At 42.5% G+C, this 27883-nt stretch overlaps 1 protein-coding gene across 1 annotated transcript in view; it reads left to right on the forward strand.

Annotated features, from left to right (window-relative positions):
* Positions 1-295: 295 nt before the first annotated feature.
* Positions 296-27883, forward strand: part of TAF4B (TATA-box binding protein associated factor 4b) — a 69526-nt gene continuing 41938 nt past the window's right edge. Inside the window, exons 1-7 of the mRNA XM_041399222.1 lie at positions 296-521; positions 15266-15414; positions 16149-16256; positions 20445-20612; positions 20717-20839; positions 23007-23096; positions 26226-26804. Of these exons, the coding sequence (XP_041255156.1) occupies positions 296-521; positions 15266-15414; positions 16149-16256; positions 20445-20612; positions 20717-20839; positions 23007-23096; positions 26226-26804 (1443 nt within the window). The remainder of the gene's footprint in view (positions 522-15265; positions 15415-16148; positions 16257-20444; positions 20613-20716; positions 20840-23006; positions 23097-26225; positions 26805-27883) is intronic.

Here is a 27883-nt window from a genome sequence, read left to right on the forward strand (position 1 = left end):
AAGGGGCGGCGGGGCTGGGCCGGGCGCCGCCGCAGTAGGACGCTCTGGCGGCATTGGCCCGCCCTTCTTCCCTCCTCCCTTCTCTCCCTCCCTCCCGCCGCCGGCAGGGGAGGCCGGGCCGGCCGGGCCCACGTGCGCGGCGCCCGGGAGCCGGAGGAGCGGCGCTGCCATGTGTTTCGGCGGGCGAGCCGCCGGCCGGGGCACCGCCTGAGCGCCGCCCGCCCGCGATGCTGCGGGGCGCCGCGGGGCTCTGCGCGACGCGGCCGCCCCCCGTCCCCTCGCCGCCTCCTCCTCCATGAGCGCCTCGGCGGCCCCCGTCAGGCTGATGCCCGGCGGGCACCCGGAGCAGGCGGCCGCCTGCGCCCCAGCCGCGGGCTNNGCTGCCGCCCCGCGTCCCGCGGCCGCCCCCACGGGCACCCCGCTGGTGCGGGGGGCCGCTCCCGGCGTCCCGCGGCCGGTGGCGCCCAAGGGGCCACCCGCGGCCACCCTCCAGTTGCCGGCCAACTTGCAGCTGCCCCCAGGTGAGTGATCCCTCCCGGGCTGCCCCAGTTGCGGACATGTCCCGTGTCGCGACTTAGCCGGCATGTCGCGGTCGTCGCTGCCGGGGGGCCGGTGGGCAGGACGGGGCCCGCCGCGCTGCCCTTGCTGCTGGAGACGGGCCGTGGCGAAGGACGGGCAGGGCGGCGGGGGTGGCGGTGGTGTAGTGGAGGTGTGTGTTTCGGGCTGCTTGTCCGCCCCAGACTTCTGGGAACCGGCGTGTGCGTGTGCCTTGCTGGGCACGGGCAATGTGACTGGGTTCCGTCGGGTAGCGCTGGGGATGCTTACAGCCTGTCTGGAGGATAGATCTGGAAGTCTCTGGATAAAGGCAACTTCTTACTTTGCTGGATAGCACGAAGAGCAGGAGAAGTAACCAAAAACTCAGCGGCCAAGTTACCCATATACGTGACTTGAAAAGGACTGCTCGAGGCTTTAGTGGAACTTGGATGAAGGAGTATCTCGGGGCGGGGGTGCGAGCGTGGCTTGGCGGCTGCAGAGCGGCTCCGTAACTCACCGGGCGGGTCAGGCTGCCCGCACTCCCCTCCGGCCGGGCTGTCCCGCGGGAATTCTTGTCACCGGCACGACCAGGCCGATGCGACTGTGGATGGAACAAAATACCGCCGTGCCTAAGGAGGACAGAGTTGAAAGTTCATTACGTGTTGCTCCTTGAAACCTTTTTTTTTCTATAAATCCTCCGTGGGAAACGTAAGGGTTCGGGGAGATGCCGTCCTTGCAGATGTGCGTCCTATAACAGCAGTGAAAATATTTGTGTAGGAATTGCACAATGCTGATACAGACATCTTAATACTTTGGATAGCAACAGAGGATTAGCCAGGGCTTCCACCTGCACTTTCTCTTAAGAGGGAGAAGGTGCTGTTGGTTCTGAACTTCCCACTTCTCCCTGTTGGGCTGTATTTAAGTGCTTAAAAAAAAAAAAAAAAAAAAAAAAGTGACTTTGCTTTCATTGGTTTTGGTCTCGCTCTGTTGAGACCCCAAGATATGTAATGACTTCATTGCTATTTGATGCTATAATTATTTCCTGCCAGGATAGTTCTGTTGTTGGAGCATCTGTTGCAATTACTTTCAGGTTGGATATTGCTGAAAACAATGACTGGCTTTACAGTAATCCCTGTGCTGGTAGTGCATATTTGTTTTTTTTTCCTTTGCTCATTTTTTTTTAAATGCCAGTGTCTTTATCAAAGACATGCACCTCCCAAGGAAATATATAATGCTAATTTAAAAAAAAAAGTCTTTAGTCAGTCAGTTTCACTGTAGATTTCCCAGCACTCATGATGCTGTAATGTCTGGGTAGTCAGCAGTCAAGGATGGGTTTAAATCCTTGCCAACTTTCCTCTGAAATGAACCTAATGGAAATATATTAACTTCTAGTAGCAGGGCTTCCCAGGTATTCAGGTTTTGTATCTAATACTTTTGCTTTCTGGAATGTATTGACGTTGAGTTAAATACCTATCTGTGAAGGTGGGTGATCAAGCGAGTTGCCTGTGGTTTGGGAACTACAAGTTAGCAAAACTTACAGGGTTTTTGTAGTGGCTTAAGTTTGACTGTGTCCAGGTATACTGTTGAATGTCATCTGACTTGTGTTGTGGTAGGAAGCAGACGTCACAAAAGTAGTATTACCCCTCAGTTGCATCAGCTTGTTTTCCTTGCTCTTGGGACAATGCCGTCTTTGTATCAGAAGTTCAGAGGTGCTGGTACTCTGCAGCATTGTAAATAAAAATAACTGTGTGGACTTCAGTGCTTCAAAAGGAGCTGGACATTGTCAGATTTCAAATGGATCAATGTTTCAGGGGAACTTTTCTATGTAATTGTTGCAAGGTTATATAAAAATGCATTCTGTCTTGAAACGGTGTTAGTATTTTACCTGTCTCCTAGGTGGATTCAATTTTTAATTAATAATAAAAAATGCAAGGTGGATAGCATTAAAGCTACAAGTCTTAGCAGCATTAAGAAAAAGAAGTGGAATAAACCACCAAATTCCTAGGCTTGAAAAGTTTTTTATTTCAAATAAACTGCCAAATCTAGCCATACAGGATAAAATACAGAAGGGAAGATGCACTTAGGTTTAAAATAATGGCATTCATCTTTTGTGTCACGTGTTAAGAAAAATGCATACAGAAAACATCCTTCCTTCAGGTTTCAAAGGGAAGTATTTGAAGTGGCTTGTTCTGAGGAAGGCTGGACAGCACTGCCCTTACTGGTCATGCTGAGTGTGTGATGAACGGATTGTGCCCAGAGTGGGCATTGCTTCCATAGCACTGAAGTCTGGGGAAGGAAGGGCACCAGCCGAGTTGTGTTTGACCTGGAGGGCAGGGAGGTTCATGGAAATCTGGGATTTATGCTGTTCTTTCTCTTCCGTCTCTACCTCCCCCTTTCTCTTGCTCAGCATAAAGCCAGGAATTGGGAAAAGCAGATGACTAGCTAATGACTGACTCCTCATGCCCCTGAGCACAGATTGCCCATCTGCCAAGTGCCTCTTTTTGTCTGATTTTGTCTGATTTGTCTGAAAGACCACTGAGCTTTACAAGTTCTCTTGGTCTTGAAGGACTCAGGCTTGCTCATGAGTAGCAAGGATTTTTCATGACCTTCCTTTGATTTCCTCCACAAAGTGCTGGTTTTCAGCGGAGCAGCCAGCTGTCAGAGCAGTGCTGCTGCTACCCAAGGCCATCCTCCTGCTCCAGTCCATCCCTGGCTGACCACCACTGGAGGCTTGAGCACGAAGTAGGACTCCAGCTGGTCTGACTTCAGGGATGGGTTTAGTCTTCTTATCGTGCATACCATCAGCTCGCAGACTCAATGGCTGGGCTGTATCCTCCCAAATGAACAAGGGGATTTGATCTACCAAAGGGACCTTTCCTCAGTTGCCCTCTTTGCTGACAAGAGCAGCGAGGCTAGCAGCATTTCAGAAGGCTCTGCACGTAGCAGTCTGGGTCTGCAGAGAGCAGAGCGGCGTGGTGAGCGCAGTGCTGCCTCAGTCCTGAGCTCCATGTGGCCTGTGCTGATGCGTACAAACCTGCAAAAGTCTCATGTCATGGACCATCTGCTTAACAAGAAATTGTGTCCTTGGTTAACCTGAGCTTAATGGGGGGGAGAAATGGATGGACTGTGCTATTAGACAGGAGGAATTAATTGGGAAGGGGAAGGAGAGACAAAGGGCCGTGACAAATGTCTGTAGTTCTCCTTAGTGTCTTTGGGCCCCACACTGCTTTGGAGAAGTGGAGGGTAGAAAAAGAGCATAAAAACAACAAAAAGAGTGTTGTTTCTTGGTTTTGTTTACTTTTCTTGAACTTAGGTTTTTGCCACTTCTGTGCCTGTTCTTTCAGTCTATCCCTGGACCTGGAATATTCATAACAAGCAGGTGTTGAAAGAACAATTAGTAGATAAATCTGCTTCTCTGCTGATAGGATGAAAAAGGACAGAACTGAACCAGATGCCAGGGATCCTCCATTGTTACCTTCAATTCGCTTAGAGCAGGAAAATTCTTTGAAAACCTCACCTCATGCCACTGTGGCAACAGCTGCCATCCTCTCTACTGTAGCATTGGCTGCCTCTGGCGTGTGTATTTCTGTTTTATGCTTTCCATTACTGCTAACACCAGTGGGGCTGAGCAAGCACAGTGTCAGCAAAGAAAAGGTGTCCTGAGTGTGCTGTAATTTCGCTAGCAGTGTGGTGCAAGGCATGGTCTCCGTGTAAGGTTTCCTTCGCACCTGACTTAGAGGGGAACAGCAGCAAGTTCAGCTTCTTGGTTTCTGTTTGCAGCTCAGTTGTCTTTGCTTGGATGTTTTGCCTCGTCTGTGGCAGGTTTTCCACTGCCTGCAGCTTATCTAGGCTGATAGTGGGTAACTTCAGAAAGCACAGCCACTGTTTGTGTCAGGTGGCTGGGCTGTGTGGCATGAAGTAGGCAGCCAGCGTGTGGACTCCTGTGGGTGGGAAGGGGAGAGCCGGTGTGGGTATTCCAAAACTGCAGTGGGGTGGTATGGAGCCTGGTCTTGTTGAGTTTCTCTTAATTGTCTGTAGAACATAAGGTAGGTAACCTGAAGAGGTAAGGGCTGATAAGCATCTGGATGCTGCTGCCTTCTTTTAAAGTTGACCTAATAGGTCTCATGCAGTGCTGTGAATCTCCATCTTTATGTTCTAGTTGTTGTTTTTCAGTGGTAAAACCGTGAGGAATTCGATATTTTCATATCTGTATCTGGTCCGTCACTTTAGAACAGGAGGAAACACTGATTTAAAAATACTTAATTTATATTATGTTGAGTAGGAGTAGGTTATCTAAAGACTTCTTGTTTCAACTGATAGAAAACCATAGAAATTCCTTTAAAGTATGCAGTTTCTGGTTGTTGGTAATCCCATGAAGTCTGAGCGTAGTACTTGTACTTAGACCAGTGGGGGCTGAATAATCGGTGCTTGTAACTTTTTGTATCCCAATAACGACCTCTGTTTAGCGGGCTTCTGGGAATGGATTCTCTGCAAGCTTCTCTGTTCACAGTAGGCGACACTGATCAACTTCTTTTTCTTCTGAGGAGGGGTGAGCAAAGCTTTGAAAAGCTTGAAGAACTAAGTCAAACTTAGATAATAGCGAGGAAATGTGTTGTGCTGTAACTAGTTGAAATTTCAGCTGCACTGTAGGACTTGATTTTGCTTTCAGGACTGAGTGTGTCTAGCAAAATAATGCCTTCAAATTATTAAATGCACAGCCATGTGGGAATTAAGATTTAAATCTTGGCAGAAGATGCAAAGCTAATGTCTAGATTTATGGTTTTCCAACACACAGAAAAAAAATAGATGCATTCTGAATACTGAAGCATGGAAATATGATGCTCAGTAAAATTAATGTTAAATGCTATTCAGATTTTACAGTCGATTGGAGTGTATTGCAAAGAATTACAGCTACAGTTTGGTGAACAGTAAACTTTTTTTAATCCTTAGAAGAGAGAGAACGTGAGCATGACTTGTGTTGCTTTTGCAGTATTTAAAGGACCTTTCAGCTTGCAGCAGTAAAAATAGCATCACTCACACAAGTGACAGCTAGAGGAAATACTAATTATGTTTCAGTATTCTTTTTCCCAAAGATGCTGATAAAATCTAGGTAAGCTCATGTGTTGTTATTTTGAGTAGTAACCATACCAGGTTTTTAAAGTCATTTTAGAGAACCAGGTATTTGTTATGCCACTTGACTGGAGTCTGTGCTGTGCCTAGTGGGTAGGATTGTATTTACAGATATATGTGTATGCAGGTTTTGATGTAAAAAGCAACGCTTTTGATAACTATCAGAGATGAAGAATTAGTACTGCCTTAACCATTTAGACAGAAGCAAAAGGCAAATACTTTTTTGAGAATTCTTTTGGTATTTTCTGAAAATTGATGATGTCAGAAGAAAACCAGGTGTAATTTGCAAAATGGAAAAGATCACCATAGATGTTTTTTAAGTGTCCTACTGTTCAGATTGCCAGGATTAAGGTCTGCTCTGCCATCTGGATCACCTTTAGAACAAAGTCCACTAACAGGTCTTTTCCAGTGTCTTGAGGAAATAGTCTCTGATTGCAACTGAAGTGGGGTAAAAATAGCAATAGATGGAAGATCCTTGTTGCTGATGAAGAAATCTAGGGTCTGTTAAGGCTGGAGATCTGGTGCAGCTCAGTGACCTTCCTGTGCCATAAGAACAGTCCGATGATACAGTAACACTTAATTTTCATATTTAAAACTGAATATTTCATTAAACTCCTCATGTTTGCAGGCTTCTTCCAGAGCACACTTCCAGTTTGGTGGAGGCAGAGGAGATAGTTTTGTTAGTACTGGCTGCTCCTAGGAGTTGCTTGGGGAATCAGAGTTCCTTGGGTGGATGTCCAGGCTGGAATAGCGACTGGATGAAACAGCATGCCCTGGTCGGCACAGCCCCTGAAGACTTTCCCTGGCAGCTTGCCCAGTGGCAGTTGCCGCCTGTTCCCAGTGGAGCCCTGGGAGCCAGGTCCAGCTGACTGATGGGTGGTGCATTCATTTCCAGGCAGTCTCAGTGGGGCAGCCAGTGCTCTCTGTTGAAGGGGGTTAGTGCACTCAGAACACCTTTATACACAGCTGGCGTACTACGCACTTCACAAATGTCACAGAGTTTCCACAGTGACAGTTTCCACAATATCTGTGTAGATGGAAGTTAATGCTTCCCATGGAGGTTTTGCTGTCTTCTGCAATAATTTTTGTTTGCTCCGTCACACTTAGAGCAAGGTGGTGAACAGTGTTAAAATTCAGTGTTGATTCCTTGTTTGCAAGTGAAAAACCATCCAGCTGAGTAGGGTATTTGCACTTTTAGAAGTGGAATTCAACTTTCTTCTGGTCCCCAGGTGAGCAGTGAGGAAACAAATGTCCCATTGTAAAATTAACTGACTTGATTATCTTCTTATTTAAAGGAGATACAGATTTAAAGGGAACTGATTTTGTCCTTTGTTAAAACACTACCGAGGCACCAATGATGTTTTCAGTAACTCTTGGTTTAAAGTTAAGATTTGTGGTTCAACATTTCAGCTTCAGATTTCTCTGTAACAGCTAGATGGCTGTTCCAGAAATGGCAAGTGCAGGGTGTTGGCATACTTTCTGGTCCTTAGAAAGCTGTCTGCTGTATATATATGGCTGCAGTGTGCCAAGCATATCACTTGCTATTTGAAGAATTTCACTCCACTGAGTACTAGGAGTACACAAGAGAATGTGGTATAGAGACTCAACGCTCCTTTCAGTGCAGTAGGAATTGTCTTGAGAGTAAGGAAGTGTCACTTGGCTCCTTTGAAGTACTACTTCACTGCCATCAGCTGAGTCCCCAGCAAATATTTGAAGCTCTTGTATGAGGTAATTTGGGTCCTGGAGAATGCTCAAGTCAGATCATCTTAGCTATAGACAGTCCTAGAACTGTCTTGATTACTCAGACAGGAAAGCAACCAAGCCTCAAGGTGCAAAGTTGCAAACCACAAAGATGCGATGGGGAAATGTTGATGGGAAATGATCCCAGTTGCTGAAAGACGTGGCCCAAGGACAAGAGCTAGATGCTATCACAATATCAAATACGGCTCTGCCTTTTGGTGCACAGTGTTGGCTGGGAATCCCTGATGCCTACATACAATAAAAACAACACTTCTTGGGATTCAAGTGTAATAAATACACTCTGAATCCAAATAGAAATGGTAGTGCTGTCTTGTAACTATGCCCAGAAAACCTATTGGTTGGTTGTTGTTGGTTGTACATATACTTTTGCTTAAGAGTTTTACTATAACTGTAAAATTATGTGGATATAAATGTGTTCTCAAGGAAAGAAGCTCAACTGTGTGTGCAGTCAAGAAGAACTCTTTAAGCTGAAATGTGGGCCTGTATTCTGTGAAAAGGCATCAGAAAATGTGAAAATTAAGGGGGCCTAGTTGCTAGACTGTTAAACAGATATCCATCTGGGCACCAAAATGCATTGATGAGCAGCTAGTCTCCAACAGCTTGGATAAGACTTGCTGGTTGAGCAGTGTGTGAAACTTGGCTTCAGATTTTTGCAGTTTTAGCACTTTGTGTCTAGTTCCTGCAGAAAGGGAGGGAGAGGGGACTTCGTTTATACTCTTGAGAAAGATGTGTGGTGTCCATTATTCCAGACCGTTTTAAACAATAGGACACCAGAGTCTGCTCCATCCTGCCTAGAAGAGACAGCAGCATCCCTTTCCTAGCTCCCTACACTTGGAAGGTACCCTGTACTGGGTATCTCAGGAGCTGGTGCCTGCTGTTAGCGCAGAAAGATGCTTAGCCAGAGGAAGGTTTGAGTTACTGGAGGCAGCAGCCTTTGCTGGGACTGTAAACCCCTCGAGCTAGTGTGTACATGGTGGTTGTTTAAAACACTGCTCACAGCAGCCCAGACAGTCTGGGGAACATTAATGCTGGTGGAACTGTGCTGTCAGCTGGGCAGTGATCTCTGCAAGGAAAGCTGGTCACTGGCTTTGAAAAGGTGAGATGTCAGACATCAGCCTTGAAAGTTGTATTCCAGAATCTGCATGAATCTGCAGTGCAGTTTGCGCAGTTGGCAAAGATGCCATCAACATCTTTAAAGAACTTACAGGTACAGCATTGTGTGTAGTCTGTGTTCTGTTGTAGCATGAAAGAATATGGGCATTATGGCCTTTGAATTTTTCTCCTGACATGGAAATTAATGATTTTCATATCCATGTGCAAAACAAGGTGTCTTTCATTGGAATTCAAAATCTGACATTTCATTGTGACTCTGCAATATCTACATGCTAGTCACTGGTCCTGAGCCATTACTATGAAAACCCATTAGTTTAGAAGCCTCCCTGGAACAAAGGAAAAGAGCACAGAGGGTGATTTCTGATACGTAATTATTTAGTTTGTGAAACGAGATGTGAATGGAATTAATTGGTTGATGGCTGGGATGTGTGGTCAGTGATTCTTGTTGCTGCAATAGCAGTGCTTGATTGTGGGTTGGACATTGCTGAATTCTTTTTATATCAGCTAGAATCAACTTCCACAAGTTGGAATGATTTGCTGTATGGAGTAAAATGCTTTGTGGGTGTAGTGTAGATGCTGAACAACTTATCTTGATCCCGTATAGTGTAGATGAGCCCTCTGTCCTGCTTATATGGGAAATACGAGAACAATCACAGGTGCTTTTCCCAAGAAAAGCCTAAAACAATCAATCTTTGACTTCACAAAAGATCTGTTGTCTGAAGTCAATTGCATTTAAAAATAGAAGTTAGAGATCATTATTAAGAGCCTGTGATGAGGTAACTTGATGTAGAGCCTCTAGATCATTGCTGTAGCTTCATTCCTAAAAGGGTGAAAAGCACAGCTAGCTGTTGCCTCCAAATTGTGCTGTTGTCCTTGTTTTTTAATCTCCATTACATAACTTGCAGTAGACATCTAGAAAAATTCAAGTACTGAGTGAGGTTCATAAGAGAATAAGTAGTCCTCCTGCATGCACTACAGACCATACTTCATCTGAAAACATTCCATATCCTTCATATTAGAAGGATTAAGTCAATCATGTAGAAGTTAAGTTACTGTCTTTCCCAGTATTTCATTAACACTTTGTGCCTCTTTAGCACTCTTTTTCTGCTAACCTACTGACATAATGCACCTTGATGCAATCACTGCTGGAACAGTCTACATCTCTAATAATGCCCTTTTTTGGTCTGTGTTATTCAGTCCTGTGACGTATTTTTAAAAACTTTTAAGTGACCTATTCTGTGGGACTCAATAAGTGGAACTGAAGAGGAAAAAACAGGCTTTATTTCCTAAAGGATAGCTTCAGAGAGAAAAATTGTATGCTATCCTGTTGCATTGATTAGTAGTGTTTGGTATGTTATTTTCCAAGTTTTGAATGATCCTAAATTGTCAAAGGATCTTAAAACCAATATTCCCTTTCAATTGCCACTTAGTTTCCTATTAAAACATCCCCTTTAAAGCTTGGTTTTAGCTTGAAATAACTTCCTTAAAAGCTATCGCTCTGTTTTGAGTAGCTCAGTGAAAGAATGGAATTTGTTTAGGAACAGAGAGCTCTGACACATTACTGTTGTTTTAAAACATTTTTGTTGTTTAGTTACTGATTTGAGACCTGGAAGTCCCCATTTAGCCTTGTTTTTATAATTGGGTTTAAGTGTACTTTACTAAGATTGGCAACATACCTGATAAAGGCACTCCTTGTTTTGAAATATGCTAAGTTTACGCTTCTTTGAATGCAGCTTTTGTGACTTATGTTCTCTTAAATGACTTTGGTCTCATTGTGGTTGGTTCTTGCTTGTATTTTATTTTAGGAGCAAAAGACTTCTCTTCATTTCCTCATGTTATTCCCTAAGCAGCAGTTCCCATGAGTTGTTTGGTTGAGCAGTTGGGTTAGAAACCTTGTAATCAAAGTGGTGACAACTTCAGCTTCACCTGTAGTAACAGCATAAGGTGGATCTCCACTGGAGCACAAACGCCAGCTGCTTCATCTCAGGAAATTCCTGGGGGAAGTTCCCCATCAGAAATGTCTCAGGCTTGTCCTACGTGGTGGAAGTTGCCCTTACAGTGGGATGCTTTTGCATCATTGGTGTTCAATGCTGCTGGATGAAGCCCAGAGCTTCAGTTGGCAGCGCAGGTTTGTGTTAACAACATTTTGGTTTCCTTAACACTATTCCCTGAAATACAGTGAAGCCCGTGCAGATGGCATAAACAGATCTCTGCCCTTATCCCACAGCTTCTTGCTCTTGTCTCCAGTGAGGTTTTGGTGCTTTCTAGTTAAAATGCAGAGGTATCTGGATGCTGCTAACCTGTGTTTCTTGGTTCCTGGGTTGGGTGCTAAACCAAGTTCAGAGTAAGCTGGTTTCCTTTACTAATGGTGTTGGGACAGTCCAAATTTGTAGCAGAGTGATCTCAAGTTTGCGAAATGAAATTAAATTTCATTAGAAGGCCTCTGATTTTCCATTGCTCACAGTGCTGGCATGTCTAAGTAGAGGCTGATCTGGGTGGTGGCTGCCAGAGCTTTGCAGGACTGTTGCCAGGCTCTCCTCCTCAAGGCAGGGTACCTGCAGCCCTGGTTCCAGGAGAAGGCAGGGTGCTGGGTGTAGATCTCAATGAGACCTCTTCAAGGTAAGAAGGTATAGCATGGCTCCTTTTGTGTAGCCTTGGAGGAAACTGAGTTGGGTTTTGGTTGTCAGGTACTTACTTCCCCTCCAGCTCCCTTCAGAGGGTTACAGCTGGAGAAAGGTGTGAAGAGAACAAATGGCTGAAACAGCTGATGGTGCATTAACTACCTTTTCAGCCAGTGTAGGAAAACCAAATAACTTTCCAAGGTATGTTTTTGGCAGGACAGGCAGAATATCTAAAGACAGAAGTCTCAATTCGTTGCAAAAAGAGGGTTTTTTTTTATTCTGCTGGAGACACTGGAGTCCTCCAGTAAAGCATGTAAGAAATAATCCCTGATGGTAACTGGTCACTTTGGTTTGAAAATAGGAACAGCTTTGTAGCCCCAAAGGAATTGTGCCTTGCTCTTCCTATAAAAGTGTGTGAATAGTGAGGAAGACTGTCCTGTTCTGTGAAACAACTCCAGTAAAACTGTCAAACAATGTTCTTGGAAGTGCAGCCCAAAAGAGGGCATCTCTATTATTATGAGGATGCTTCATCACTCTTCATTTACTACCATTGATGCTGGTATTTTGCTCAGATTGCCACTACCTTTTCTGTTTTTAAATGCAGTGCTGAAAGGTGTTAGATGAAATTTCATGCTTCAGCTGTTCAGAGGTCCTGTGTTTTCCATGTTGTCTCTTCTTTTCCCCCATTTTCTTGTGGAGTTGCAGTGACTGCAAGACATGATCAGTTTTCACATTTATTTTGTTAGTATTTGCCTTCTAGTGTATGGGAAAACAGCTCTTGATAAGAAGTACTATCTTTCCCCCCTGCCAAGTGAAGAATGTGGATTCTTGCACTTACCTTCATTTCTGATAGTAGAGTCTTGGTAGCTGCGCGAGTCTGTTTATGTGACCCTTCTATTGAGAGCCTCAAGGTTACCATCACCTGCTGTTGTCTCATTTCACACTTGTGCAGCTGTATAAAGTGTATGAGACTTCAGTCATTGGATTTGAGAGCCATGGAACCTCTTCTTCTAGCATAAGAGACCTCCTGTGCCACCTCTTGGAGTCTACTGTTGACTGTAGTATGGGGTTATTGCTTTTGTTTCCAGGCAGAAGGGGAGTATCAAAGTTGTGAAAAACTGTAATTAAATTGTGGCAAGGAGAGGTAAAAAATAAGTGCTGTTCTCAACAGCTTTCAAAGTGTTCCAGGCAATTCATGTGTCAGTTTACTGTCCCTTTGTGACATTAGGTTGTAACTACCCAGAACTGTCTCTCGTGCTTGGACAAGATGTGGCTCTTCAGTGTGTGGAACTGTAGCTCTAACAGCTGTTTCAAATATGCCTTCAGCTTTATCTGTGCATCAGGCATCAATAGCATTAAGCCTGCAGAAGCAGTAGTTAGTAGATTACCATAATACTGGTTTGGAGTTATAATTTTGCCAGTGTCACAAAGAGCTGCTGCCATGAAAAGGTTACCGTGCTGTATTAAAAATTCTGCCAAATGGGACAAAGATAAGGAAATGATTGTTTGTTACTCTAACTTATATTCAAGTAACAGGCATTATCATAGTTGAATGTTCCAATCAAGGCTATGGCCACTGGATTGGCCTTAGATAACTTCTTCTGTGGCTGCTCTCACCATTTTAATTCAGTATGGAGGTCCTTGTGTTGCCTAATCCTGTTGCTATGGGTAAGGTTGCTTTATGTTTTAGGTTACATCCTTTTTGGGATCACTGCTGTCCTGCTCAAATGTAAAGGCGTTACTTGTTTACCTTTTCTTTTTTGAGATGTTAATGGATTTACATATGAACTGTATTGTATTTGCATAAACTTTCTAGCTCACTCGAGGTAATTTCCTGTCAAGCAATTAGATTGTGCTGGAAACTCACCCCATTCAGGTGACTGGAGGATGGGATACTTTTCCAGCAGGGTCTCCATCTCTGTTGAATGCCAACTGAAAATGCAGAACAGTAACGAAAAACCAGTCCCAGCCCTGTAATCAAGTTGTCAATTTGGTTTCTCAAATGCAGAAGTAGAAATTGCACTTCTGATAATTTGACTTAACAGACAAATGATGAGTAATGAGTAGTGACAAAATATCCAAGTACATGAAAACTAACTCTTAATGAATTCTAAACCTCTAAAGGAATGAAATTATAAGTTTATATTTGCCTTCTCAAAGTAGTAGAGCTGTCAATGATATTTTAAACTAGGATTATAAAAGAAAAGCTTAAAGTCTCCAGGAGCAACACTTCTGTCATTCTGAATGTAGATTTAGAGCAGAGAGAAATGCTATTGCTAGCAAAATATGGTCAGCTTTCTCTCTTTCAGTGAAATCTGCATAAGCATGTGGTCTGAACAAGGGAAACAATGCCCTTTTCCTGGCTGATGATAAATTGTTTGCCATGAATCACTGTCTAAATGAGATGGCGTGAAAAGAAAATGAGAAATCTAATATGTTTTCTAGAATTCCCGTTATTCATTGATTAAATTAAATGATCCATCTGTACCTAAATATAATTATGGTCAAGTCATCAGTGGAGGAGGAGAAAGCTGAGTTGTCAGATGGAGTTAACAGTGTTTTTCTGAATGTGCAACTGCCTTGTGCATCTGCCCCATGTAGTAAAAGCTGCTTGAGAAAGGAGGGGATCATGTAGATGCTGCTCTTGCAGTTCTCAGCTTGTGTCTGCTATGTAAATGGCAATATGTTGATGTTACAGACTTTTATACCAGGTTTTGTGTTGTCTTGCAATATCCTCTTATGCTTTTAGATGTGGAGGATGAAAAGCTGTTTCTAAGCATGTGGTTATAGCTTGATTATTTAAAAAAAAACCAAAAAAACCCAAAACATACTCAAAAAAACCCAACTTGTGGAGCTTGTGGCTTTTTCTGTTGTATGTGTTTAAACTCAGACAGAAGCAGTGTTTTAGGCTGTATTGTATGGTCATGTTTTGTCAGCTTTCAGACTAACCAAGTAGTAAAAAGACTTCCGTTACAGTCTTGTTTTACACTAGGAAGGGTTGTAAGTGTGCATAGAATTCTGATCTGGTTTCAGATGTTGGATATCTTGCAAGAAAGTTTAATGCAGTCCTCCAGAAACATTGAGCTAGTGTTGTTTACATATCTGGATTCTCCTGTACCTCCTCCTTCCTTTTATTTGAAAGGTCGGTGTTAAATGACGATGTTTGAGGATGATGCTTTCAGTGCGGGACTTTGCAGCAGCTGCTGCTGGAGGCAAAGGAGGTGAGGCACCACAAAGGCAGGGTCCTCTGTAGCTCCTTTGAAGGACCTGACATGGTACAGACCAAGTACCCAGCTGGCATTTTGTATTTATGATTGTTTTGAATCCTCTGAATTTTTCAGAGGTGAGCCCTTAGGGGAGGAGGGAGGAGGCTTTAATAGCTGAATGGTCTTTTTTTTTTTTCTCCCTCCCGTTCTTTTTTAATTCTTTCCCACTGGAATCTCCCTATTTGGCTTCAAACTGCTTCAATAAAACCTTGGGGTATAATGCTTTTGGACACACCCTTGACAGAGGGACAGCTTCAATTACCTCAGCAGCCTTGATTTTCAGGGGAGACCACTGCTCTCTTGACCAGGGAGGATGGTCTTGATACAAGTGGGTGAGTTGATACTAATCAGGCTTCACTTCTCACTACAGTTTTCTCTAAACTGTGTTTTCATCTCTCAGTATGTGCCTAAATGTTGAGAAACGGAAGAGGCAACCAAGTGTGGTAGTGGTAATGAATTTTGCAGTTGAAGAACTGCTTAAAATTAGTGCTAAAGTAATCCCAGACTGTGTGTATATTTTGAGTGTCTGTCTTTTTAATGTTCAGAGTATCTTTTTGACTCAAATGGTGAACTGTTTTGCAATTTGCATGTTGTATGCCCACCATGTTTCAGCGAGGCCAGTGGTTAAGTTTTTCTCTTGAATTTAGGAATTATTTTCTGTCATAAGATGCATAGTAAAGCTGATGTGCACTTTATTCTTATATTTCTTGGCAGCTGTTCCTTGGAGTAATAAAGTAAATATTACATTATCAGTGTGGTCTAGTTATTTCTTCCACAGAAATACAGGAAAGCCATAATATAACTTAATTTCACAGTCTGACTGGTTTTTTTTTTCAACAGGAACTGTTCTTATCAGAAGTAGTAATGGCCACCTGATGCTGGTATCTCAACAGTCAATAGCACAGAACCAGAACCAGACACAAAATAACACAAGTGTGAGACCATCTGTGCCAACCAGCACACCTGCAATCAGAATATGTGCTGTTCAGGTAACTTCTCTCATAACTTTACTTGGCATAGCTGTATGTTATGTAGTTATAGCATGGTTTGCAAATAAGTTGTGGAGGGTTAAATAAGCGTTTTAACCCTTTCTGAGTGGGGGGATGGTGTTTGGTTTTGCACCAATAAACATCAATATGTGCTTTGCTTTCTTGCTTGGGAAAAAACTTGTGAGCTGTTACATATGGTAAGGTAAAGCTCAAATTAGTCAACTCGTCTCTGATGATGATAATGTAAACCATTTCAAGAAAAAAATGCCAGCCAAAATTGTCTCTGGTTACTGCAAGTATCTAAAACCTTGTGATCCTCTGTTGGGCCAAAGCTGAGTAAAGCTGAGAACCTTTCCCATGTCCCTAGGATGTTCCTCCTTCCCTGAACTCTGCTGGCTTTTTGCTTCCATCTCTTGTAGTGTGGTCAGCGTGCAAGAGTGAGGAACTACATAAAAGTAACAATTTACCTATTTCTTTAACCATTTTATTCTGATTATGCATTATCTCTAAAAGTCTCTGAATCTGTTATTGAATATTAAACTGGTAGACAAAGAGCTTGGTTGAGCAGTGTTTAAATTATATGGACTGTGTGAATGACGCCTGTATTGTTACTGTAAGAGGATATGTCTCAGTTTGTATCTGACCCCAACTTCACTGTCTGTTTTGTCATTGACTTGTCTGACAACTGTTCTCTGCCCGTGTGTAATTATTTTTTTATTTTTATTTCTTCAAAGAATTCTGGCACGCAGTTAGTAAAGAAAATAGCAGCTGCTCCTGTGAAAACATTATCTCAAACAACAAATGCTGTGGTTTCTACTGTTCAGACGCCTGCTGTAATACAGGTACTTTGCAAGCTTTATAGTGTGGTGGAATAAGTGACAGAAAGAACTAGAGAAAATATGGATGCGTTCTTGTTATTTCTAACTGTAATCTGGTTTTCAGTAAGCTTAGTAACGTTTGTCCTCATAACAAATGTTTCCCAAATCTGTTTTTTTAAATGCATAATTTAATTAGGCTTCTGTCAGCATGTGTCAGATAATCTTAGCCCACTACAGTAGAAAGCACATGAACAATGAATAAAAGAAATAGTTCAGAGAGCCATTTCCAGTGCTTTTGTACACTGTGACAGAGCTCCTTCAATCTTTTGCTAAATCTTCTCTGGGAGATGTGCTTCTGTTGGGGTTCACTGATTCCTTAGTGGGGAAAAAAGTATACCTGAGATGATGTTGGGGGAAAATGAGCTGTCTACACCAATCAAGCTGCTTTTCATGTGTATGATGTTTTTCCCCCTCATTATAAACTGAAGGAAGGTCATAGCTGGAGACCTGTTCTCTAACTGAGTGTGGCAGGTGGGTTCCACAGGTACAACTGTAAATAGGCAGTGGTTGAAAATGCCTCATTATTTTCAAGTAGTATTTTTGTCTTATTTCCTAGGTCTTCCTTTGCTTTTTTCTAGAGAAAAATGTTGTAGCTGTCTTCTGAAGAGGGTTTTATCACCTGCAGAGTATGAGATTTTTCCTACATATGGTTCATCCTCTTCTTGGGGCTGAGACTTCTGGATATGCATGTGGAATTAAAAGAAATTTTTCCGCAGATAGTATGTTCTGTTCGTAATCTGGAGGAGAAATGAAGAAGTCTGGCTTGTACTTGTATTTTGTGACAAGACTTCGAAGGAGACTGAGCTGTAGCAGTTGACAAAACACTCAGTAAATGAGCAAGATCGGTCATTCAAAAAAACATGCTGGATGTATGTTCTTGACCCTGAGGGTGTTTGAAGGGTTGGGGGATGTGTGTACTGGCAGTGGTAACAGTCTGACTAACAAGTTCATCCTTCTGCTGTTCTTCTGTATCAGCAACTGAACACTACTCACACTCTGTGCTCTTTTTTCACTTCCCTCTCACTACAGATGGATAATGTTGGGGCTAAAGTGGAAAACCCAGAGGTCTCTCTTATTACATTTTCTGTTTTGCTCAGAATGTATGCTTTGTGTCTAAATACAGTAATGGATATTCCTCACTTTTGTTTTGGAATACTAGCTTGCAAACCCTGTGTTTGTGATCTCTGCATAGAGGTCTTTAGGATATAAAAACAATAGTTATCTACTATACTACCCTTGCACTGGGGAAAAGAGATGAAGGTCATCCATCATCTGATGGATGAAGTCGCATGCATCCTCACACTCTCATGTGGGTAAACACTGAGATTCATCATGCTATTAACTTCTCTTTTTAAAACTTTTATCTGCCTTTAGCTTGGTTTTTCTGTACTTTAATTCAGTTTTGATGTAGTCTATTGAACTTGTGTTCTTCTGAGATATATAAAGACATAGACTTGGAGTATTTTTTGTAAGCTGAGGGTTTTTTTCCCCCCACTGTAGAAACTGGAACACTTGTAATGAGCTGTAGGGCTGGATTTAAACAGTAGGGATGACGACTCTAAGAAAAATTAATAGAGCTGTTTTGTTTGGAGTAGCTTCCTTGAAGCCCCTCTGCTTTGCAGAAGATTTCAAAGCCCTCTGTATGAGCTCCTTGTACAATGAAGAGTAAATAGATTTGCAATATGGATACATCTTGCCATCATGTGGTCATGTTGCTCTTCACCCTGGGATGGACAGGAGAAGAGTGCTGCAAAGGGAGTCATTACAAAAAGTTGATGGAACCATCTGGGGAGAGGATGGCTGAGCCCTTGAGTCTGATTTCCTTGGCAGCAATTCATTCAACAGTCTTAAAATAACTTCCTGATCTTAGTCTTGATAATTTTTGAGATCACAGGAGAGGAGTGTGGTGTGGAAGTATGATGTCACCACAAAAAGTCGTGGAGAGTGGAGAAGAAATAATATTTGGCTTGGTTTTGCATCTCCAGTCTTTTGTGAAATACAAGTTGGAACGCTCTCTGCAAAACTCTGTAGGTACTGACTGCAGGATTATTCTCCTCATCAGCGAAAATATTTCCCTTTTCTGACATTCCTGAATGTTTAAGCTCTGAGGTTAGGCAAAATTACCTGTGTGTTCTTATTTTTTACCGGTTTCCCAGATGGGGTAACAAAGCTGCAAAGTGTCTAATTAGCATCATGCTGCGGCACTTTCATTTAGATGCAGAGCACTTCTGTTGAAATGACTTCAAAATATGCAGGATTAATGCCATTTTTTGTGGTGACCGTTTCTCTGTTGCTCAAAGTGAGAATGAGAATTGTCAGTAGCCGATTGTTGACGGCACATGGCAGAAATTAATTCCCAGATATTCATTTTCCTGGGAAAAGGGTCCAGCAGACTTCCTGTTGTTTCCTCCCTCAGCTGATAAAATGCTGTTCTAGTCTTGATGTGTAAGCATGCTGGAATTTGCAAGAGATCAGCTCCTGTTTTCGACTTTTAAAAGCCCAGGGCATTGCAACTTGGCAGATCTGCACTGTGTCCCCTTCCGTCTTCCTCCTGCCCATCTGTTTGTGGGATTCTTGTGCCCAGTTTGCCTCCCTGTGGTCTCAGAGCTGTTGAGCCTCATCCTTGGAAGAGGCAGTGGTGGTGGCAAAGATCCTGCAGAGAGCTATTAAAGTGTTACCGACAGTGGGAGCCCAAGCTTTCTGGTACCTGCCTGCTGCTTTCATGTCAAGCTGGCAGCAGCTTGGGGAGGAGGGGACACCCACCCAGAAAAGAAAAATTGTAAATATGTGACAAAAGCATTATGGTTTTGCTTTAGCTTTAAAAGTTTGCTTATTAATTTTCCCTATCCGGAAAGACTGCTATTCTATGTGATGTCTGTCCCAGTTTTTATTAGTTTTTGTTTTATCCATGGTATGGTAAGTTAGACTCCTGTCTGACTCTCTTATGATTAATGCAATTAGCCAGTGTTAGTTGTGCCTCTTTCACTAAGCTGGGATGCTTAAATGGAGTCAGAATTAAGAGTCAGTGAAAGCCATTACATTGTGCAGATCTGAAACTAAAATTTGGACTACAAAACCAGACTTTCCCTTCCTCTTCACAGCCTTCACAGGAGGAAAGATGACACCCAACTTTAGGTTTCAGATGTTAACCTGGAACTCTATCTGTGGGTTCCTTCTGGCTTTTCAGTTTTTAATTTGAGGAATCAAAAGTAGTGGGTTTTTGCATGGGCAGATTCTTTTATTCATATTGTATTCTGTTGTATCAAATTAACTGTGTTGGTGTTTTGGGTATGGTTTGTTTGTTTGTTCTCTTTAAAGTCTGAAGTAGAAATACTTCAGTTTAGTGGGTTTTAGATTTAGTCTAATTTGCAAAGAAGGGAGGTATTTCTTCCTAAACCTTAATTACTCTCCTGTTGCTGCAGCTTCTGAATCTGTTGGTAAATTATAATGAGCTTTTAAAAAGAGGTCTCACAATAACTGGATTTTGTGAGAATTTCTGTCAGGGCAGAGGAGAAGGAGATCCAAATTGCTGCCCACGAGGAAAAAGCAGGAAGAACTTGTTAGATCCATTTGCTGAGCTGGCTGCTTCTGCTGGCACTTGCATCCTTCCAAAGTTGACATGATGTCTTTTGCCTACTCTGTGTGTGATAGGAAAAGCAAAGGGTGTTGCAATTGGGAGAGGAGCTTCAGGGCAAGACTGAAAGATAAATAATGACTTACGGTTCTGCTTGTCTTCAGAATGGTATCACCTGGCTTAGCATTGTCCAAAATCCATTAGTCTTAGACTGTAGTAGCCTGGCAAAGTTAATATATTGGTTTCTTCAAGACAATTTTACCTTCCTGTCTTCCTTCAAAGTTGCAGGCAGTGTTTTGGTCTGGATATGCCTCTGTAATTTCTTCCCCCCACCCTTCATTTTTAAATAGAATTATGGCTGTGGCTGTCACTATATTAAATAGAGCCTCTCAAAGCAAATTAATCTAAACTCTAAAAACAAAGAGAGGAATTGTTTGTGTTTCGGATAGCAGTGTGGAGGGAAGCTGCTACCTTATATGCTAGCAGAATCCAGGGAGGTTGCTGCCTTATATGCTAGCAGAATCGAGTATGTTTGTCACGTTGTTCCTTGGTTAAAAAGTGTTAATTTTTCTCTTCAGCCAGCAGCTGCAACAGCTAGTGTTACTACAGTTACTGCTGTAAAGCCTTTGAGTACTGGAACACCTGTAAAACTTCCAGTTACAGGACCACCTGCACAAGCTATCTCCCAAAAGGCAGTCTCTGTGAAAGCAGAGGGCACAACAGTAGCACAGACCAGCGCTTCTACAGTAAGGAAAAAAAGTTTTTAATTAAAAATTAACATTCTGTATGTTCATCAGAGGTTGAAGAGACAGTGCAACATCTAACAGTCTTCTCTTTATTTCCACACTAGGAGATGCTAGAGAATGTGAAGAAATGCAAGAATTTTCTTGCTACACTAGTAAAATTGGCGTCAAGTGGACCTCAAGCCCCTGAGATGGGGCAGAATGTGAAGAATCTGGTGCAAAACCTACTGGTGAGACTTTTTTTCCAAAACAAAGTCTGCATCATTTGTGTATAGATTTTTGACATTTACTTTATCATAGTTTTGTTCCTGTTATTTTGTAGTGCTTTTTGTTTTTTTTTTTTTATCAGCTCAAGAGTTGGATTTGTGGCTGGGTGCATCTGACCCTTGTAAAGTCTTACATTATAAATCTTATTTTAACTGAATCCCATGCTGTGTTACTTCCCTCCCTCACATTTCTATTTCACTTTATGCACACAGGTAACTGATAGCAGGAGCTGGTAGTGTTAACACAGTTTCTGGGTCTTTTTTTTCATGTTAGTGTAGTTTTGAGTCCTCAGTAGCAAGAATCTGAGGTGGAGGTTGCCGTGCAGCGCTAAGTCCATACTACTGCTTTACTCCAAGACAGAACTGAGCAGTGGAACAGGAATGACATTATCAATAGCTTAAAACAGTAGGATGGAGCAAACAATGTGGTGGCTGCCAAGCTCTCTCTCTTTGCAGGTGGCTTCCGTATGGTGCTTTGTGCTGTATCCCAGCACAGCTGGGTTTTCCTGGTAACGATTTCTCCTGCCACTTCTTGTCATGGCATTTGACCGCTGCTGCTGTGTTGTTGTTCCGCCGTAGCAGAAGGCTGTGTGCTGGTGGAGGGGGGTGGCTTTGCTGGTGGTACCAAAGGGCTTTTCAGTCTGGGAAGGTGTGATGTAGACAGGTGTAATTTCAGAGAGCAGACTGTTTGAAGAATGCAGCCTTGCAAAAATTTGATTCCTTAGCCTCTGTCCCTGCTGGACTATACACCTTTCTTCTGTGGGAAAAATTGAGTTGTTCTTTCTTGTGCTTACAGTACTTGTTGTTTTTTGTTTTTCTTTCTTTTAAGAGCAGTTATTAAGAGACATTAATACATTGTTAACTGCACACTTGTTTGCTTTTTGTAGTAATTTAAAAATCTGCTATTTGGTATGTGTATGATTTAAATGCAAAATAAAGTGACTTTTTGTGTATGAGAGAAATGAGTAAATTGCAGCTGGGCAGCAAAATGATCCTTAAGGCAGCGTTTAATGAAGCGCATGTCAAGCACCCTGTATGCACTGAGCCTTAGCATGCCAAACCACTTGCATCTGTATCAGTGAGACCTTGGTGACCCATGTCTGCACCTCAGTGAGATCTAACAGGCAGCAGATCGAGTGGCTAAATGGGAGAGCTGCTTGAAGCTCTGTTTGTCTGCAAAAACACAGTCTTTAAAATCCCTGTTCTGCTTATGTAGCAACTTGGAACAGTTTCTCCAGAGGTGAATATGGGTGAGAGGAGTAATTTCTCAGCAGAAATGGAGATTGGTGCTGCTCTTTGCTCTTTCTTGGAGAAGGTAATGATGACTCTGGGAGGGTGAGGAAGGGCAGCAGAGTCTGGGGCTTAGCCCTGTGTACAGGTGAGAGGTCTCAGAAGTTTGCTGCAGCTTCCCAACCCTCCTAAGCCCTTGCCTCAGGTGTTTGTGTTGGGACAGGCTGGAAAGCATTAAGAAAGGAAACAGTACTCTGCAATTCAGAGGACTGTTACCATGGGGGTATGCAGAAATGTTTTGATTGCTTTTGAAAGACTGTGTTAAATGTTCTATTATGCTGTGTGTGCAGAATTGTCTTACAAAAACTGCTAAGTTGTCATTAGTCTTCAGTGCTTCTAAGTTTATTTTTATGCACATAAACTACTGAAAGAAGTACTAGTAGTAGATTTAAAATACATCTACATAACAATGAGATACTCAAAAGGATCTGTGTTGCTTAAACTTTTTTCTATCCCTTCACTTCAGTGATTGGGTGTGAACACCTATCCCTAAGTGTGTTAACTGCCTGTAGTTGAGGAAAATGTAAACAACTGGGCTAATACTGTATGAACATTACATTATTCTATCCTAACTCCCCTTTTTTCTCTTTAAATAAAGCAGGAAAAAAGCCTTTGAGTACTGAAATTGGACAACTGGCTAATACTGTATGAACATTACAACATTATTCTATCCTAACTCCCCTTTTTTCTCTTTAAATAAAGCAGGAAAAAAGCCTTTGAGTACTGAAATTGAACAATGCCATGATAATAAAAGTTGCCATGACCTTTTGATACATCTTGGGGAAAAAAAGTGGGGTGGATTCAGCTATAACTTACTATTGTAATTATATTTTTCTCTTAGGAAGCAAAAATTGAACCAGAAGAATTTACAAAAAAGTTGTACATGGAGCTTAAGTCATCTCCACAACCATATTTAGTTCCTTTTCTCAAGGTAAGTGTCTGATTATGGATTTGTAGTATTTAAAGAGGGAAGGGAGGAGGACCAGAAGAGAAAAGAGTTGGGGCATTCAGATTTGTTCAGGTCAGTTGAACAATGGTGCTTAGGATACCTCTGTGACTGCTGTGCTTGGAAAGGTAATTCTTAAGGGGAAGAAGAGTTTTTGAGGAGTAGTTTATGCTGTGTTCCCAATGTTGTAGAGTAATTGCCCTTTAGGTGTTAGTGGAGAATAGTGTGTTAGAAGCTGTGCATCTAATCTGCAGTAGAGCAGCTGTGTTAAGATGACCTCCTACTTTCTCATCAAAATTGTAGTAATTCTGAGTTCTAACTCAGAGGCTGACAGCAGTGGTGATGCACAAGCTTATGCCATGTTAAAGATCAAAGAATCTGCATAAAGCTGTTCATCTTCTGCTGGGATATGTTTAGCTGGAGGCAGAAAAAATCTCTACCCCTGCTCCAGGAAAAGACTACTGTAGCTTAGGAAAAGAATCCCAGGGACTCTACTTCCATTCAAGCAAATAATCATGTAAAGGAAAAAAATGCTTCCTTGAGACTTTTAATCATATTATAGAATGATATTAACAAAATAAAAATTAATTATACAGCAAACATTAAATCTCAGTGACAACATGGAAGACTATGTTAAATTCACTAAATTCCAATGTACACCATACTCTTAAGTTTTTTAGACCTGTACATTCATTATAGGCATGATGGTCAATAAAGGAAGAGTAGTTAAGTGGTAAAGCTGAGACAGAGTTTTACTGGAGTTTGCCCTTTTCCTTGATATTTGACAGGCCATATAACAATGAATGTGATAATGTTGATATTGCTCTAGATGGCTGGTGTTAATCTGCTCAAATCTGGGATAAAAATTTTCCTTACGGTGGCAACTTTCAAATGCCTTGCTAGCAAGTTTGCCATGAGTCTGAAAGAGTGCAGTCATTTCTACAGGACCTTAAGCTGAGATGGGAGATTCAGATTTGATATTAGAAAAATATGTTCACTGTTGAAATGGTCAGCCATTGGAATGGGTTGCCCGGGGGGGTGCTGCAGTCAACATCCCTGGATGTGTTTAATAGGATCTGGTGCTGGGTGATGAGATTTAGTGGTTTAGGGGATACAGTGGTAGTGCGGGACTGGTGGTTGGACTTGATGATCTTAAAGGTATAAGGTTTCTTCCAACCTTGATGATTCTATGATACATAAAATTGTATTATTGGTCATTTATTACCTGTTTAGTTTCCTGGAGGCTTCTTAGATAGGCATGCAAAAGCCAGAAAAATAAACAGCTCTGAGGATGGGTTTTCTGCATCCAGTGTGGCTCTGGCTGCAGAAGGACCAGGCTGTGAGTACAGAGTCAGTGTGACTGGCACTCTCAGAAGTACTCAGCTGTTACAAGAAGCCATCCAACTATGTGAAGAGCTGCTACACTTGATGCAGGGAACTCAAGGCAATTCTGCAGGGGTTAAGTTGGGTTCATCAGCGTGGGTCAGACCCTGACCTGTCACAGCAGAGTCCTTGTGTGTTTCTTCTGCAGTGCACTGCCAGATACTGGCATCATCTAGGCTTCTTTGACTGGAGAAGTGTCCACACCACATAATCCTTGGCATGCTGATCTCTCCCTGTTGCATGCTACATTAACAGATATACTGTGACTTCAGAACTGTTGTTCAGATATGGTCAGAGTTAGCTGACTTCACAGTGTTGCCAGTCCTTTAAAACGTCTTGCACCCAGATTGCCTTTTCCTGAAACACTGTAAGGATGTGTGGCTGATGCACACAATTAGGTTGATCTGTAACTCTGAGCAGCTGTGACAGGACCGAGTGCCAAATGGAGGATGACTTCTGGAGCACTTCTCGAAGGTGCTAAGAGGATCAGTGCTGGCCTTCTTTATGGGGGAAATGTTTGCAGCTTGAGTCTGGAAAGAAATGTGATACGGCTTTTTGCCAATCCACTTTTAGCTAGTGAAGTGGAATTTTAGGGAGGTCTCTCTGGAGTCAGCTCTTATCTTTGAGCTGCAGGTTTTTGATGAAGTTGTGCATGTGTTTCGTTTTGTCTGTTCGAAGAGGTAGAAAAAGTACAGGGAAAAAGGCTGTGAAGCCTGCTTGATTTTCAAGTCTGCTGGATGCTTTTGGTACATAAATTGCATCAGGAGCTAAGCAGCTTTTTAAAAGAAAAGGAAGTGAATGTTAAAAAACAGATGGGCTGCAAAAGGTCCAGTTGTGCAAACAATATGATTGCTTGGTATGCTAGCATGTGAGATATGCACCTTTTGCATGAAGTCTAAAGCGGCAGCACTGTGTTAGGAGCTCTTAGAAACTTCAGCAACTGTTAAGAGAGGAATAAAAAATACATGGGTTCTCAAGAATATACAGGTAGCTGCAGAACTGATTTCCCCTGGTTCAGAGCCATAGCAGATTATAAACAGTAAAGGAGAAAAATCTGTAGAGCGTTTGAAGATCATTCTGTCCATTAACCTTCTCAAACACAGCTGTAGTGAAAATGAGATGTTGCCAAATTCCTTTACTTTTGTTCTCCTATTGCAGAGAAGTAGCTGGCTGAAGTTGTGTTGCTGCAGCTCTACAGACATTATTAAAGTGGTATCCCCCCCTAGTGTAGATACAGCTGTATTGGTATAAAAGTTTTCTTGTCTTCAGAGCTTGTTCCTGACTTCATTGGATAATTCGTAGCTCCCTGTCAGGCTCCAGGAAATAAACACAGCTGTTCCAATATAGCAGGGGTTTTTGGCAAAACAAAATTCTTTGAGGTAATAAAGCAGTTAAAATCATCTTACTCTGAAACACAAATTCCAAATTGAAAACTCTAAACAGAAGAACAAAGTTATGTGTGAGTTTCCACATAGATGGGATTACAATGTGTAGCATAGCTGTGGTGATGGTTGCCCTTTGCTCAGCTGGTGTTGGTGTTTCTTGTCATCTTCACTGAACAAGATTGTCATCAATTTAAGCGTGCCTGAAATTTAGCTAAATTTGTTTGCCTTTTATTGCCTCATGAAAAATTCAATTGGAAAATGAGGAAGATGATTCAGTTACTAATGTATTATTATTGTGGAAAAATCTGCTGTTACTACATCCCCTGCTTTTTCATTTTTCTTTTAGAAAAGCATGCTTGCCTTACGGCAACTAATGCCTAATCCTCAGAGCTTTATCCAGCAGTGTATGGAGCAGCCAGCTCCAACCCAAGAAGAGGTTTCCACTTGTCCCTCTGCAGTACCAGCTCCTTCGACAGGAGTGGCGACCTCGGCTGTAGCAACAACTGCTCCTCCAGCTGTAAAACCCACGCCTGCCTCTGCAGCGGTCACGGCCCCTGTGGTTATCACCCCAGTCCTTGCCAGCACTTCGGCAGCAGCTCCTCTGCAGGCTGTGAGGGCCATTCCTTCCCGTGCCACGGGGACAGCAGCGCTGGGGCCCGCGGCTTCCGTCCTCGCCACAGCCGCGGCATCGTCCGGGCTGGCTGCCGTCCAAGCCGGCAAGCCGGTCTTCACCTCCGCGGCGCCAGCGGCCTCTCCACAGTCTGCAAAGCCAGTGCTGGTCTCTGCAGTGGCGTCTTCTGCAACAACCCCTCTCCAGCCTCTGAAACCAGTCACTGGAACGCCAATTGGTATTAAAATCTCGCAGCCCAGCTCCATCGTGGCGCGGTCAGCGGGTGCTCAGCAGGTGGTTAAAGTGAAGCAGCTGGTAAGATGGATTCTCTTCTTCTGTGTAATAACCCTGCACCTTTGCTTTGATTCTCACCATTTAATAGAGGATACCAATCTGGACCTCTGGTTCTTCTTTCGTTTTTTCTTTTAATATATGAAGCTAGTTTGTCTTGAGTCCATCAGTTATGTTTGATCATTTAGAAATGCTGAGCCTGTGCTGGAAAGGTGACTCTAAAACCAAGTTGTCAGCTTGGTCTCTTGTAAGATGTGTTGACCATCCATCATTCACCAGACTGAATATCAATCCATAGCTGAGTCACAGGGGGATATGAGGTCTAGCCCCCACTAGGCCCACAGCCAGGCTAGGTTAGCACCTGGAAGAAAAGTTAGGAAATGCAAGGGTCAGAACCAGAAACTGCTGATGGGATACTTACATTAATTGCTCTTGGATGCCCTGTTAGGGCTGTGCCTCAGCTAGCCACCAGGGATGCCAATCTCTCTCCCCTTGTAGTTCCTGCCCTGGATACTTGGCAGACACAGGTGACTTGATACTGTTCAGTGATATGTTATCTGAAATGCGTGAACTACCTCAAGGAGCTTTTCTGAGCTGAGTTCTGACCTCCACATTTACTAAGACATGTTAATTATGAAGTTGTCCAAAAGTGAGTTTTTTCTATCAGGCCTCATTAGCTAACAAATTCCAGGAGGAATAACTGTCTTATTAAAACAATACCCTCAAAAGCAATGTGTTAACGTTTTTTATTCTTGGCACAGGTTAACTTCTTGCTAATATTAATATTAAATACCAAGAAACTGTGGATCACAGGTATACCCGAAAGAGCAACTTTGTGAAATAAATTAGGTTTGGCTTATAGGTGTTTAAGATACCAAGTAGCATGGTGTCCAGCTGGTCTACCTGTAAGTAATGCTTTCCAGTATTTTGAGAGAATTAGTCTCCCTTTGGCAGATAAAGAACTCAATTCTTGCAAAGGAATTCCTTGTAAAGATTATTTTTCTTTAAAAAGTGAGAAAACCGTTAGACTTCCTGTGGAACTAGATTTACTTTTCACAGGTATGGTAGGACGTCTGCTGTGTGAGTTTTCTTTTTAGCTTGGA

Source organism: Onychostruthus taczanowskii, unplaced genomic scaffold, assembly GCF_017590055.1.
Source record: "Onychostruthus taczanowskii isolate IOZ18803 unplaced genomic scaffold, ASM1759005v1 scaffold16, whole genome shotgun sequence".
Taxonomy (NCBI): domain Eukaryota; kingdom Metazoa; phylum Chordata; class Aves; order Passeriformes; family Passeridae; genus Onychostruthus; species Onychostruthus taczanowskii.